At 45.9% G+C, this 13,869-nt stretch overlaps 1 protein-coding gene across 1 annotated transcript; it reads left to right on the plus strand.

Moving 5' to 3' along the window:
- The first annotated feature begins 340 nt into the window (after positions 1–340).
- Positions 341–931, plus strand: LOC100353270 (large ribosomal subunit protein eL29-like). The gene is made up of 2 exons (XM_008261028.3): positions 341–685; positions 806–931. Exons 1-2 carry the CDS (start codon positions 341–343, stop codon positions 929–931), a joined length of 471 nt encoding a protein of 156 aa, XP_008259250.1.
- Positions 932–13,869: the final 12,938 nt, after the last annotated feature.

The following is a 13,869-nucleotide window of genomic DNA, read 5'->3' on the forward strand; positions in this document are numbered from 1 at the left end:
TAATTTTCATTTCCAAAACAGGTATCTTATGAAATAGCAATTGGAGATTACTTTGAAGCACTCAGAAATAAAAAGTCCTATATTGTATTTTATGGAAGTGCAATGAGACCAGCAATGTGAAGAAAGAAGGGGACAGTTTGCTGTTAATCTTTTATGTGTGCTTCAAGGACATTTTCACCTTTTTTTTACATTTAACAATTTTATTAAAAAATTGAAGACCCATCACAGTGCCTTGAAGACTCAGCTCATTTACATCTGTTTGAGTTTTGCAATCCATTCTCCTAAGAATGTCTAGCCAAATTTTCATTTTTAAGAGTTGTCAGTGGGTTACGGTGCAGACATGGCCAAGTCCAAGAACCACACCACACACAGCCAGTCCCGAAAATGGCACAGAAATGGCATCAAGAAATCTCAATCACAAAGACACGAGTCTCTGAAAGGGGTGGACTCCAAGTTCCTGATGAACATGCATTTTGCCAAGAAGTACAACAAGAAGGGCCTGAAGAAGATGCAGGCCAACAGCGCCAAGGCTATGGCTGCACGTGCTGAAGCTATCAAGGCCCTGGTCAAGCCTAAGGAAGTAAAGCCCACAGTCCCAAAGGGTGTCAGCCAGAAGCTCGATCGACTTGCCTGCATTGTCCACTCCACGCTTGGAAAGTGTGCCCATGCTGAGGGGTCTCAGGCTGTCCTGGCCTGAATATTCAGTTTGATATTCAGTAATAATAAGGCAAAGGCCAAGACTGAGCCCCAAATCAAGGGCAAGGTGAAGGCTCAAATCAAGGCCCAAGTTCAAGCTCAAATCAAGAGCAAGGGCAAGGGCAAGGCTCAGGCCCAAACCAAGCCCAAGGCTCAGGCCCAGGCCACATCTACAGCTCCAGTTCCAGCTCAGGCTCCTCCCAAAGGTGCCCAGCCCCCTGCAAAGGCTCCCTAGTAGCAGCCTGTGCCAGCCAATGCAAGGGCAGAAGGACTGGTGTGACTCTGGGCTGCTGTCTGCATGGGGCTAGTGTCATCCTGTGCTGTTTGTAGAAATAAACCTGAGACAGGGTCTCTCAAAAAAAAAAAAAAAAAAAAAAAAGTTGTCAATTAACATGGAAATCTGATATCCTCCATGTACATCAACTGTGTTTGATATTCAGTAATAAGTGCATTCTCATACTGTTTCTAAAGAGAAGTGTTAAATATGAGATGTTAGCCATTGACGTTAGTAAAATGCACCCTTGTGTGTATAGATTAACCAGGAATTGCATTTAAACATGAAAACACTTGCAGGAGAGGGGATTCAGTAAAAGTTGGCGATGACAAAACTCATGTGTGTGATTTAGTCTGCCCTTGTCAATTTCTTCTCTTCTCTTTCTTATGTCAGATTACCAACCAATCATATTTGCCAGCCCACATGGAAATAGTTCAATAAGTTTTCTAATGTAGAGACTTTTATAATAAATATATGCACTTGTAGGTTAAATATTTCAAAAACAGGTATTTGAGAAGTAGTTGAATAGCCTCAAATTAATTTTATTTTATAATTATCAATAAAGCAACAATAGAATTTAAAGGTTATGTTAAAATACCAGTTATCTTACCATCTAAACACAACCCATTGTCACCTTTTTTTTTTTTTTTTTTGATTTGAGAGGCAGAGAGAGGGAGTGAGGGGTGGGATGAGGGGTGAGGGGAGGGAGAAGAAGACAAAGACAGAGAGACAAAGAAAGAGCTCTCATTACTGGTTCACTCCCCAAATGCCCACCGTGGCTGGGACTGAGGCTTCTCCAGGTTATAGCCCCAGGAACAGGGAACTCCATGCAGGTCTCCTATTTGAGTGGCCGGGACCCAACGACTTGAGCCATCCCTGTTGCCTCCCAGGGTGCACATTAGCAGGAAGCTGGAACAGGAAGTGGAGTCAGGATTGTTTTATTTTAATATTTTTGAATAAGGGTGCAGAGTGGTGGTTGAAATTGTTTGATCAATAGGTCTCCCTCTCTCTTTTTTTTTTTTAAATTTATTTTGATAGATAGAGTTATAGACAGTGAGAGAGAGAGAGACAGAGAGAAAGGTCTTCCTTCCATTGGTGCACTCCCCAAATGGCTGCTACAGCTGGTGCTGTGCCGGCCCAAAGCCAGGAGCCAGTGCTTCTTCCTGGTCTCCCATGTGGGTGCAGGGACCCAAGCATCTGGGTCATCCTCCACTGCCTTCCTGGGCCACAGCAGAGAGCTGTACTAGAAGAGGAACAACTGGGACTAGAACCTGGCACCCATACAGGATGCCGGCGCCACAGGCGGAGGATTAGCCAAGTGAGCCACGGCGCCGGCCCCCTCCCTCTCTTAAGTATGGGAAGTACTCACTTCATGGAGATGTTGAGAAGATTAAATGCAATAATAGTATGTGTAAAGTGCTGGTGGTGCTGGTGGTCACGTGTGCAGTAGAGTTGTTTTTAGTTTGCAGTTGTTTTGGTTTTCTGGGTCTCCCATAGCGAAGTTCCACAGAGAGGGCTGAAGCAACAGGAATTCTTTTTCTCACAGTGCTGGAAGCTGGAAGGCCAAGATCAAGCTTTTGGCAGGACTGGTGTCTTCTGAGGGCTTGCCCCTTGGCTCACAGGTGGCCGCCCTCTCGTGCTTGGTCCCCTGCGGGTTTGCTGTGTCCTAATCTCTTTCTCCTAAGGCCACCAGGGGTAGAGGACAATGGTCTACCATGACCTCCTTTTAACTTCATTGCCTCTTGGAAGACCCCATTTCCAAATTCAGCCACATTCTGAGCTCCTGTGTGTTAAGATTTCAACATAAGAATTGTAAGGGAGGGGACACAACTCGGTCCATAAAGACAGTCCACAGCGAAGTTTTGTAGAATGGTCACACAAGGCCATGCAAAGCTCTTCCCAATTCAACTTATACAAGATAGACTGAGGCCCAAGGAGGGGAAGTGCTTAGCTCCACTGCAGAGCAGTCTGAGTCTGAAATAGGAATTCTTGGTCTCCCTTCAGAGAAATTCAAGGCGGCAAACAATGAATAGTAACTTTAATCCACTTTTTCATATTTTATTTTTCATAACATCTATTGAAAACATATATTGCTTCTCAATTAAAAAAAAGCCTTTAGTTTTTCATTCAAAGTTAATTTGATGTGAAATTCTGCTTACCTAATTTCACGTCAATTTTGTGTTCTAATGATTAACTTACAGATCATCTAGGTCCTGGAGATTTCTTCAAGTTCTCTGAGGCAAAAGGACAGCCATGCATTATATTAAGTAGTATTGGCTCGACACGACTTGTTAGCTCTGCTACAAACAAGCTGTAGGGTTTGGGCAAGTCTCTTCAACTTTGTTAGCCTAAGTCTGTTCATCTGTAACATGAGAGAATTAAGTCCTATGATTTTGTGAAACACTAATGAATTAAAATGATCATCTGAAACAATGTGTGTGTTTCCAAAAGGACTAAATTTCCCAGGTTCAGCAGGCACTTGTCACCTGCACTTTCTAGGCAGTGGATTAGAACTGGCAGTGCTACTGCCATTGCCCCTATATGGGAATCCTGGCCGGGCTCAGGCTGTTAACATACTTTTTATCATGACCACAAACAATCCTGGAATTCAGATTTTTCTGGCTTCAATAAGTATTAGCTTTATTCATTTTGGTTTGAGCCAGCCTCATTTTTCCCCCAGAATTGTTGGTGCATATCAGGAGTGAGGAGAACTTATTACCTCTATTATTAAAATCCCTGTCTTTTGTCAACTACATTCACAGTCTTTTTAGAAATAAATTGTGATATCCCTGCTCCCCAGGTAGGAGACCCAGATGGAATTCCAGGTTCCTGGCCGGCGCCGCGGCTCACTAGGCTAATCCTCCACCTTGCAGCGCCGGCACACAGGGTTCTAGTCCCGGTCGGGGTGCTGGATTCTGTCCCAGTTGCCCCTCTTCCAGGCCAGCTCTCTGCTGTGGCCAGGGAGTGCAGTGGAGGATGGCCCAAGTGCTTGGGCCCTGCACCCCATGGGAGACCAGGATAAGTACCTGGCTCCTGCCATTGGATCAGTGCGGTGCGCCAGCCGCGGTGGCCATTGGAGGGTGAACCAACGGTAAAGGAAGACCTTTCTCTCTGTCTCTCTGTCCACTCTGCCTGTCAAAAAAAAAAAAAAAAAAAAAAAAAAAAAAAAAAAAAAAAAAAGGAATTCCAGGTTCTTGGCTTTAACCTGGCCCAACCCCAAGCATTGCAGACATTTAGGGAATGAACCAGTGGATAGAAGATCTCATTCTTTCTTTTAAAATAGATAAAAATAAATCTATAAAAGGTAGCAGAAATAAACTTTCAAAGAAATTAGACAATCTTAAGGAGGCAATTGACTCAAAATATTTTTAACACTTTGTGAAGAAAAATATCAAGTTCAGCTACAATGTATGGTTAAGGGGAAAATTAGCTACTCTGTATGTGGGCCAGGAACAAAGAGAAGGCTACAGAATTAAAATCCCAGGTCACATCTAAAGATGAGGACTTTCACATTAGAGAGTTAATCTAGAACACTTGGGAGTGTGGTCATCAGTACTGACTGTTCCCATGATGATTGCATGTTTTTTTTTTTTTAAAGATTCATTTATTTATTCAAAAGGCAGAGCAACAGAGAGAAAAGACAGAGAGAGGGGGAGTGAAAGAGATCTTTCATCTGCTTGTTCATTACCTAAAAGCTTGCTACAGCCAGGGCTAGGCCAGGATGAAGCCAGGAGCCAGGAACTCCATAAGGGTCCCCCACATGGGTGGCAGGACCCCAAGAGTTGGGACCATCACCAGCTGCCACTCATGCAAATTGGCAGGAAGCTAGATAAGCAGCATGGAAGAGCCAGGACTTGAACCACACACCCAGATAGAGATGCAGCTGTCCCATGTGGCTTTTTGGTCTGTAGTGCCACAGTGCCTTCCTCGATCAGTCCATGTTTAAGATTATTGTGTTATTCATCTCATTTACCCTCCCAACTTCTGAGGAATTGTTCATAAAATTGTATCCACAAAAGCAAAATCCTAACAGCACTGACGTCTTCTACCCTGTCTGTTGAGTGTTTGGGTAGCTCTTTGTCAACCAAGGTAGAAAAAAACCAAGGCAAAAAACTTCAGGAAGAGGATAGTCCCATTCAAGAGAAGTGTTTTACTATAAAAATACACCATAGTCTTACAGAACACTGAACTGTGTTTCCAATAAGTCTCAGTGAAACCTGACCCTCATGAAGGCAAACTGGGATATGCCCACAGTGGCTACTGAATAGTTAAAGGAAGAATGAATTTTAAAGCCAACAAGGGACTCAAGTTCAAGGTGACTTGGGCATGTATTTATCTTTCCTTCTAGCCCAAATTCTATGGTAATATGTGAAGTTTATAGGAATGTAATAAATCCATGGCAGGAATGCACAATGAATGTAGCTCTCCTGACAAAATATTTTGGATGAAGTTTTAAGGCAGAAGACGTTGAACTGATGGAGAAACCAAACTCTGCTGCTGCCTCAGTAGAAAGAGGAACCAACAAGAGAATTGTAAATGTCTCCATCTTGGAGAAAGGTTGCTAAAAGGAATTTAAGCCGAGAGTACTCATGGTTAACTGATGTATAGTGGCGCTGTCTGTCTACATCACCTAATTTTGCTGTCTGTAAGAAGTACTTGTGTTTTCACATTTACTCTAAAACCTTGTCCTCCCACTTCTATGCACACCCACTTCCTTCTCCATGGGCATCCGATTAGCCTGTCTCAGGAGTCTCCTAAGATCAACCCTCAAGTTCAAGTTCAGAGGAAACTACCTGTGGTACAGATAGGCTGTGCCTGAAGCCATGTGAATCACACATCCAGTGAGCACTCTTGGAAGCCATACCGAAAAGATGCTCTGGGTATCTCAGCACTGGTTTGTAGCCCAGATGTGCAGCAAACATTAGGCAGCAGGGATGTGGATAATCCAGTCTGTTATGTGTAGACTATGTGTGCTGCTCTGTAAAGATCTGAGTGGCGTGTGTGGGGACAACGAAAACAAAGTAGTCCTCCCTTACCTGTCATTGTTCTTTTTATGGTTTCAATTACCTGTGGTGAACCATGGCCTGAATATACTAGGTAGAACATTCCAGAAAATGCTCCCTGCTACCTGGGACTGAACCCTTCCTTTTTCCACCATATCTGTGCTGTCCACACCACCTGACCAATTGGTGGCTGCTCCAGTTATCAGGTCTCTTGCCATGGTGTCACAGTAGCTTGTGTTCAAGTCACTCTTATTTTACTTAGCAACATCCCCAAAGCACAAGAACGGTGATGCTGGCAATTTTATTACACTATATTGTTATAATTGTCCTACTTTATTACTTGTTATTGCTGCTAATATTTTACTGTGCCTAATTAATAAACTTTATCATAGGTAGGTATATATAGTATAAATCATTATACTCACATACGGAGCTCTGTACTATCTGAAGTTTCAGGCTTCCAGTGGGGCTCCTGGAATGCACCCCTGTGGATAAGAGGGGAGCCCTAGGGGTTGGCGTTGTGGTGCTGTGGGATAAACTGCCACTTGCAGCACCAGCATCCCATATAGGAGCGCTGTTTTGAGTCGCAGTGGTTGCTCGGCTACAGATCCAACTTCCTGCTGATGTTCCTGGAAAAGCAGCAGATGGCCCAGATGGAGGTTCCGGCTCCTGGCTTTGGCCTGGCCCAGATTTGGCTGTTGGCAGCCACTTGGACATTGAATCAGTGGATGGAAGGGGTGTGTGTGTGCGTTTATGTGTATCTGTCTGTCTCTCCTTCTCTCTGACACTCTGCCATTCAAATAAATATTGTGGTTTTTTTTTTTTTTTTTTTTTTTGGCTTGTGCCATGGCTCACTAGGCTAATCCTCCGCCTGCAGCGCTGGCACCCCAGGTTCTAGTCCCAGTTGGGGAGCTGGATTCTGTCCCGGTTGCTCCTCTTCCAGTCCAGCTCTCTGCTGTGGCCCAGGAAGGCAGTGGAGGATGGCCCATGTCCTTGGGCCCTGCACTCTCATGGGAGACCAGGAGGAAGTACCTGGCTCCTGGCTTCGGATCGGCACAGCGCACCAGCCATAGCGGCCATTTGGGAGGTGAACCAACGGAAGGAAGACCTTTCTCTCTGTCTCTCTCTCACTGTCTAACTCTGCCTGTCAAAAAAAAATAAAAAAATAAATAAATATTGTTTTTTTTAAAAAGAGAGAACCACTATAAGGAAAAATAAAAAGGTTTCTATTTGACGTGATGAGACAAAAGGGAAGCACCCACACTTCACTTCCTGCCCGTGGTCTTCGTAGCACTGTGAAAGTTGTACAGGGTCCTTGGGCTGCTCAGGCAAATGTCCCGGTGCTGGTGGCCTGAGCTCTGCAACAAGTCCCTGCACAAAACCCCATGTCCAAACCCTCATGTGATAAGAGGATCAACCTCTTAGAGTTGTGAGAGTTAAGTGGACTCATATCTAGCACATAAAAGTGCGTTCTATTGGTTCATTTATTGTCTATCTTCCTGCTGAACTATGCACTTGGATATGGAAGCCACATCTGTTTCTCAACGCATGCCCAGTACCTAGTGTAGTGTGACAACAAAGTAGATGATAAATGCTTGTTAAGAACCTGAATTTCAGTGTTTTTTTTTTTTTTTTTTTGACAGGCAGAGTGGACAGTGAGAGAGAGACAGAGAGAAAGGTCTTCCTTTGCCGTTGGTTCACCCTCCAATGGCCGCCACGGCGGGCACGCTGCGGCCAGCGCACCGCACTGATCTGATGGCAGGAGCCAGGTGCTTCTCCTGGTCTCCCATGGGGTGCAGGGCCCAAGCACTTGGGCCATCCTCCACTGCACTCCCTGGCCAAGCAGAGAGCTGGCCTGGAAGAGGAGCAACCGGGACAGAATCCGGTGCCCCAACCGGGACTCGAACCCAGTGTGCCGGTGCCACAAGGTGGAGGATTAGCCTATTGAGCCACGGAGCCGGCCTGAATTTCAGTTTTAAAAACAATGTCTTTCATATTGCATGATTTGCAGCAAGAAAATGAAATCCTGCACTGCTACTTTTCCTCTTTGGACCTGCTCTGTGTTTGTATCTGTTCCCCAGTTATGCTCGCTGAGCCAGAGAAGGAGGCTCAAGACTAGCTTTAAATCTGAGCCATTTAGATTTGTTGTTCGGTTATGAAAGACACAGAGCAACCTGCTGCTTGCTGCTTCAAAATATTTAATCCTTAAAGGAAGGCATCGGGAGTAGCTTCCCTTGTGTCTGAGCAGAGGCCTTGGAGGATACAAGTGTTTGGGCCCAACCTGTGCTACTGATGGGGCCCACAGCCTTCTCCCTTCCCAGGGCTCGAGCCCTTCGATCTCCTGATCTGTGTTGGGCTGCATTTGTGACCATGGTTAGGGAGGACGGGGAGAAGGATGAGAGTGTCAGTGAGCCCACCCTGGCCCCCAACCCCACTGAACTGCTCCCCCTGCACCTCCAATACCCTTTGAGTTTCCACATCAGTGGAAAAGTGGCCTCTGCTGAATTCTTTGAAAAATCACTTCCCTAAATAATCGTCAATGTTTCTTTTAGCTTAGACATACTTTGACTCAGCCTACTTCTATTCGGGAACCTTATGGGTTTTTTTATATATAATTTCCAAAATATAGAGAGGGAAGTGAGTTGAATATGTGGCTAAATAGGAGGAATGAAGTGGTGAATAAAAGGACCACTTTATCATTGTTAACAACAAGTAGACATAGACAAATACTGCCTGTCTGCTGGCTGCTCATTTGAAACCTATTCATACTCTACTGATTATTTGGTTTGGGTAAAACTTGTCTTCTCCATCAGATCACTTGGGCCAGGGTGGAAGATAATTTTCTCTATCTATCTATCAATGATCTATCTACTATCAATCAAGCAAGCAATATGCCATCCATCTACTATCAATTAGCTATCTATCACCTATCACCTGCTATCAGTCTATCATCTGGCTGTCTATCATCTGTCTCTCTTGCTGTCATTTATCCTCTATCTATCTCTCACCATGCCTGTCCACTCTGAAATGAATCCCTCTAACTTTGTGGTGGTCTTCTGAATATGTCAAATTCCTCTCTGCCTCCCTAACTCAGAACGCACAGGCCCGTTTGCTGACTAAGTTTTCCTCATCTTTAGCCATTGCCTGATTAGTTATTCCCTAGTCTGAGCTCCAGAGTCTATGTTACTTTTTTGTAGCTTCCATCACCTCTGCTGGTGATTACTGGCATCTCTATTCCCTTTCCTAAACTGTGAGCTCCTCCAGGGAGCTCACCAATGCCTAGCATTCAGAAAGCACCAAATGGGGGCCAGTGGCGTGGTGGGCTACGCCTCCGCCTATGGCACCAGCATCCAATATCGGCTTCGGTTCAGCCCAACTCTAGCCGTTGTAGCCATTTGGGGAGTGAACCAGTGGGTGGAAGACCTTTCTCTCTGTTACTCTCTCTCTCGAATAAATAACAAATATCCTTTTAAAAAAGAGCAAATGAAAACTTGGATAATGTCTAAAAATTAGGGTTCTTACAGCACGTTTCTAAAGTCAGTCCTTGAAGCCTCACAAGGAGACCTGGGTGAGAATAGCTTCCATGATCAGACCCCCGAGCACCAGGGCTCAGCAGCCACCGGATTCAGGGGATAAATCCCAGAAGCGATGGCAGGCAGGGAGAGCCAAAGGGAAGGAAGCTCAAAACAACACACTGCTCCCCACAGTGCCCCCAGGAGGGAACAAACTCTAGGTTACCAGTCAGGAAAACGGAATATCATCATACCAGCCATTTTCATTCATTCGGACAGCAGTCACATGAGTGAGAGCTCAGACTGGCCCAGGTGTCTCCGTCCTACGAGTAAGGGCCACGGGGAAGAAGAGTTTGGTATAATTCCAGGAAGACCCCTGGAAAGGCTCCCCTGGCAGCGCCTCCCTCTGTAGCAGACCATCCTGCCTGTGGCCAGGAGGGCTCTGGCTATGGCCGCGACAGCGCCCAGTGCAGTGGGGGTGCCCCGCTCACGGATCCATCACACCAGATATGCTGGGATTCCGGTTTCCACAATTTGGGGAAAAAACAAATAGTAACAAAGATAACCAGTGGGGGAGGACGTCTTTGCGATCTTTGCTACCCACAAATGATATTAAACTCCTCTCCCTCTCTCTGGATGAGCTCTTCTGGTTGTCACTGGAGACAGACACACTCTGTGAGTCAGATCGTGCAGCTCGCTAAGCTGATCTGAGCCCTGACCCTCGCTCCCTGAGAGGCATTGTCATTGTATCTCTTCTTATTACTTGGTGGAGGAGTCAGAATTGGTAATGAGGCAGTATCCCTTTCTGGCTCGTTTTCAATTATCAGATTGAGCAGGCATGAGGGTGCGGGCCTCTGCTCATCTTAGCTGCCCTGCGACCCCCTGAGTTCGTCTCTTTTATCTCTTTCTGGACGCCCCTCCATCCCAGCATGCCACACTGCACTGGCCAAATAAACCCGCAAATCTAGCTTTTGTGTCCTACTAATCCTTTTATTTCCTAAATCTTGTTTAATCCGAAAGGCTTCCTTTCATCTCTGTAACTGTCCGCTGGGTCACTCTTGTATCCCATCAGCAGTTCCTGCAAACCTGGGACGAGTTGAAAAGCTGCCCGGAATTCCCCCCCGATTCTCATTATGAGGCTGGGTGGATGACGCTGCACCTGCCAAGTGGCTGCTGTTGGAGAAAGGACCTGGGCAGCAAAAGGGACTATTTCAGGGCTCAGCGAAAGTCAAGACCTGTGCCTCACTCAGGAGAAAATGCCTGCCCTGCTCAGCAGCCAACCCAGCCGGCTCCTCCGAGATGTTGTAAGATTAGGACTGGAGAAAGCAGATCTGATTTCTAACCTTTGAAACACTGAGCCACCGGCCAGAGACACAATTAAATTGGGCTCAGAGAAACCCAAAAGAATTGATTCTTTTTTAAAAAAATTTATTTATTTATTTGAAAATCGGAGAGAGAGAAAGAGAAAGATCTTCAACCTGCTGGTTCACTCCCCAAAATGGCTGCAACAGCCAGGGCCGGGCCAAGCTACAGTCAGAGGCCAGGAACTGCAAATGGGTCTCCCACAGCGGGGCAGGGGCCCAAGTGCTCGGGCCATCATCCATTGCCTTCCCAGGCACGTTAGCTGGAAACTGAATTGGAAGTGGAGCAGCCGGGACTCCATTGGCACTCTGATCCTGGATGCTGGCATCAGAGGTGGCGGCTCAACATGCTGTGCCCAAATGCTGGCCTAGAAGCGTCAATTCTTGCTAGAAGAATTTTATTTTTCTCTTACCTAAGTGAAAAGGAACTTTGGGTTTGGGGCCAAGGAACATTAGTTAAGGCAATTTCCTTGTGTAAATGGAGGCAACAGGCAAATCCGTAGTGCACCTAAAATGAACATTTCCATTTCAATTCTTTTCAGATGGCAAGGAGTAATTAAAGTCCTAGTGATTTTATTCATAATTTTTATCCAAGAGATCGTGGTGAACTTTGCTATGCAGTTTTGCTCCCTGTACATGTCCCCTAACTTCCTTTTTGTCACTTCCTGTTAGAGGCTCACATGCTAGGATCTGTTGGTAGATGAGGGTAGTTGAAATTGATCATGGAACACTATTGAATTAAAAGATAAGTGTGTTTTAATGGAAAGGTATTGAAATCATGTTCTTTCACAGAATATGTGTTCCGTGAGCTTTTTGAAGACCACTTGTGCTTTCAGGATCGGAGTTCTGCTTTCTTGCGAGTACCTAAACATCCCTGTGCTTGCAGCTGGGTGGGTTCACTCAGCTCGCACGTAGGCTCTGGTCCCCAGTGTGACATTAGCTGAGCCATGGCAACTCCAGTGCTTTCATTTTCTCCAATGTAAACTAGGAGAAGGATGTCCACGCGGCAGGACCGGGCAAGGATTAAGAGCAATGAGAAATGGGAAGCAGCTGAAGAGGAACACATAACAGGTGAAAAAACAAATGCGAGTTGCTGTTGCCTTTTAAGTGATTGCAGGGATTTGTAAGAGTCCTGAACTCTAACAGGACAGTACTCTGCAAATACAAGATGCATGCAGAGGCTGATTTCCTCAACTAAGCAGCAACCGTGTGTGAGTTGCACCGATACTAGTGAGGTATCCTCCCAACCCGTGCCTTGCCATGCACCAGGAAGTAATCATATCGATACCTCGGTGGAGCAAGGAGACCACTCTGATTAGCAGTTGATCCTAGTTCAACTCTAGTGCACGGACCAATTTAAGGAAAGATGCACTTATCTCACAAGCCAATGGGATGCAGCAAACAGGAAGGGTGGAGAGGCGGGCACCAGAAGGGAGGTGAAGCCCCTGGAAGATGCACAGTCTCTGCCCAGAGCAGCAAGGTCTCATCCAGAATATTCACTGCTAACCGGTTGCACAGAACCAGGGCAATGCACTTGTCTCTGTGAACTCATCATACCAAGTGACCAACTCATCCTCATCCTCTAGTCCTGGCCCGTGCCACTGAGCAGATGCACCCTAGACCACAGGAAGTGGTCTCATAGAACACTGATATTCTCCTGGCCTGGGTCGCACAGCAGTCCCCCTGGAGAGGTTAGTGTGAGTCCTCCATGGAGCAGCTGACCTTTGCTGGGGTGTGGTTCTCTGCCTCTCTCTGTGCCCTTCCAGACTGAGGACCAGACCCCCGATACCCGAGTTCACCGTGGTGGGTGTGCTTTGGTGATACGGTGCCCCTGTCTGGGGATGCTCTTTAGACTTAGCCAGAGACTCTCAGGGAACTAAAACCTTCTTGCGGTTTTCTTAGAGTTTCCCATCAAGTATTCAATTCAATTCAACCAGGTCCTCAAGTCCTTCATCATACCAAGAAGTAGAAAGGTTGTGAGATGACCTCCGAGTGGTCTTGCCTGTCTGTGGCATGGACCCAGGCTACACAGATGCTAGCTAGTGTGTTCCCAGGGTGCTGAGGGTTACCCATGCAACTCACAGGTCACCCTGAGGAGTCTTCCCTCCTTTTTTGATGTTCCTAAAACATCTTTTTGCTACTTCTTTCATGCAATTTATTCTGTTTTTTTTTTTTTTTTTTATGGCCTTTTCAAATATACTTTGAGCTCCCCTAAATTATCAACTTCCTGAACAGGTCCATGTTGTATTTTAGCAATGCCCTGTGCTGAAAAATCCAAGCATATAGAATGAGTCCGGTTGATATTTTTCCTTAAAAACAAAAAAGAACTAGATGATGATGTTGTGGCACAGCTGGTTAAGCCACTGCTTGCAATGCTGTAATCCCATATGGGCAACGGTTCAAATCCCTGCTGCTCTGCTTCTAATCCAGCTCTCTGCTAATGTGCCTGGGAAAGCAGTGGAAGATGATGCAAGTGTTTGAGCCCCTGACACCCATTGTGGGGGGAGACCTGGAAGGAGATCCTGGCTCCTGGCTTCAGCCTGGCCCAGACCTGGCCATTGCAGCCGTTTGGCAAGTGAACCAATTGATGGAAGATCTCTCTCTCCTCCCTCCCCCGGACCCACAACTCTGCCATTCAAATAAATAACTACATCTTTAAAAAATAAAAGAATTAGACTGTTTTCTGACTTCCTGAATGTGGCTCCCTGGAATTTTTCTAGCTGTGGTCCCACCTTGTGAGATGTTAAAGCTGATTCTAATGTGTTTGGAGAAATGGCAAACCAAGAGAATCTTGGTTTGAATCTTAAAAACAAACAAACAAACACCCATATATTTTTATGGCCCAAGTGCTTGGGTCCCTGCACCCACATGGGAGACTGGAAAGAAGCCCCTGGCTCCTGGCTTCGCATCGGCACAGCTCTGGCTGTTGTAGCCATCTGGGGAGTGAACCAACGGAAGGAAGACCTTTCTCTCTGTCTCTCCCTCTCACTGTCTGTAACTCTACCTCTTTAATAATAAACAAA

The sequence above is a fragment of the Oryctolagus cuniculus genome, chromosome 10 (assembly GCF_964237555.1).
Source record: "Oryctolagus cuniculus chromosome 10, mOryCun1.1, whole genome shotgun sequence".
NCBI classification, from domain to species: domain Eukaryota; kingdom Metazoa; phylum Chordata; class Mammalia; order Lagomorpha; family Leporidae; genus Oryctolagus; species Oryctolagus cuniculus.

Coding starts and splice junctions, on each gene's coding strand:
- LOC100353270 (XM_008261028.3), top strand. CDS start 341: ATGGCCAAGTCCAAGAACCACACCACACACAGCCAGTCCCGAAAATGG. Junction 686..805: donor ATGCTGAGGGGTCTCAGGCT/GTCCTGGCCTGA, acceptor GCTCAAATCAAG/AGCAAGGGCAAGGGCAAGGC.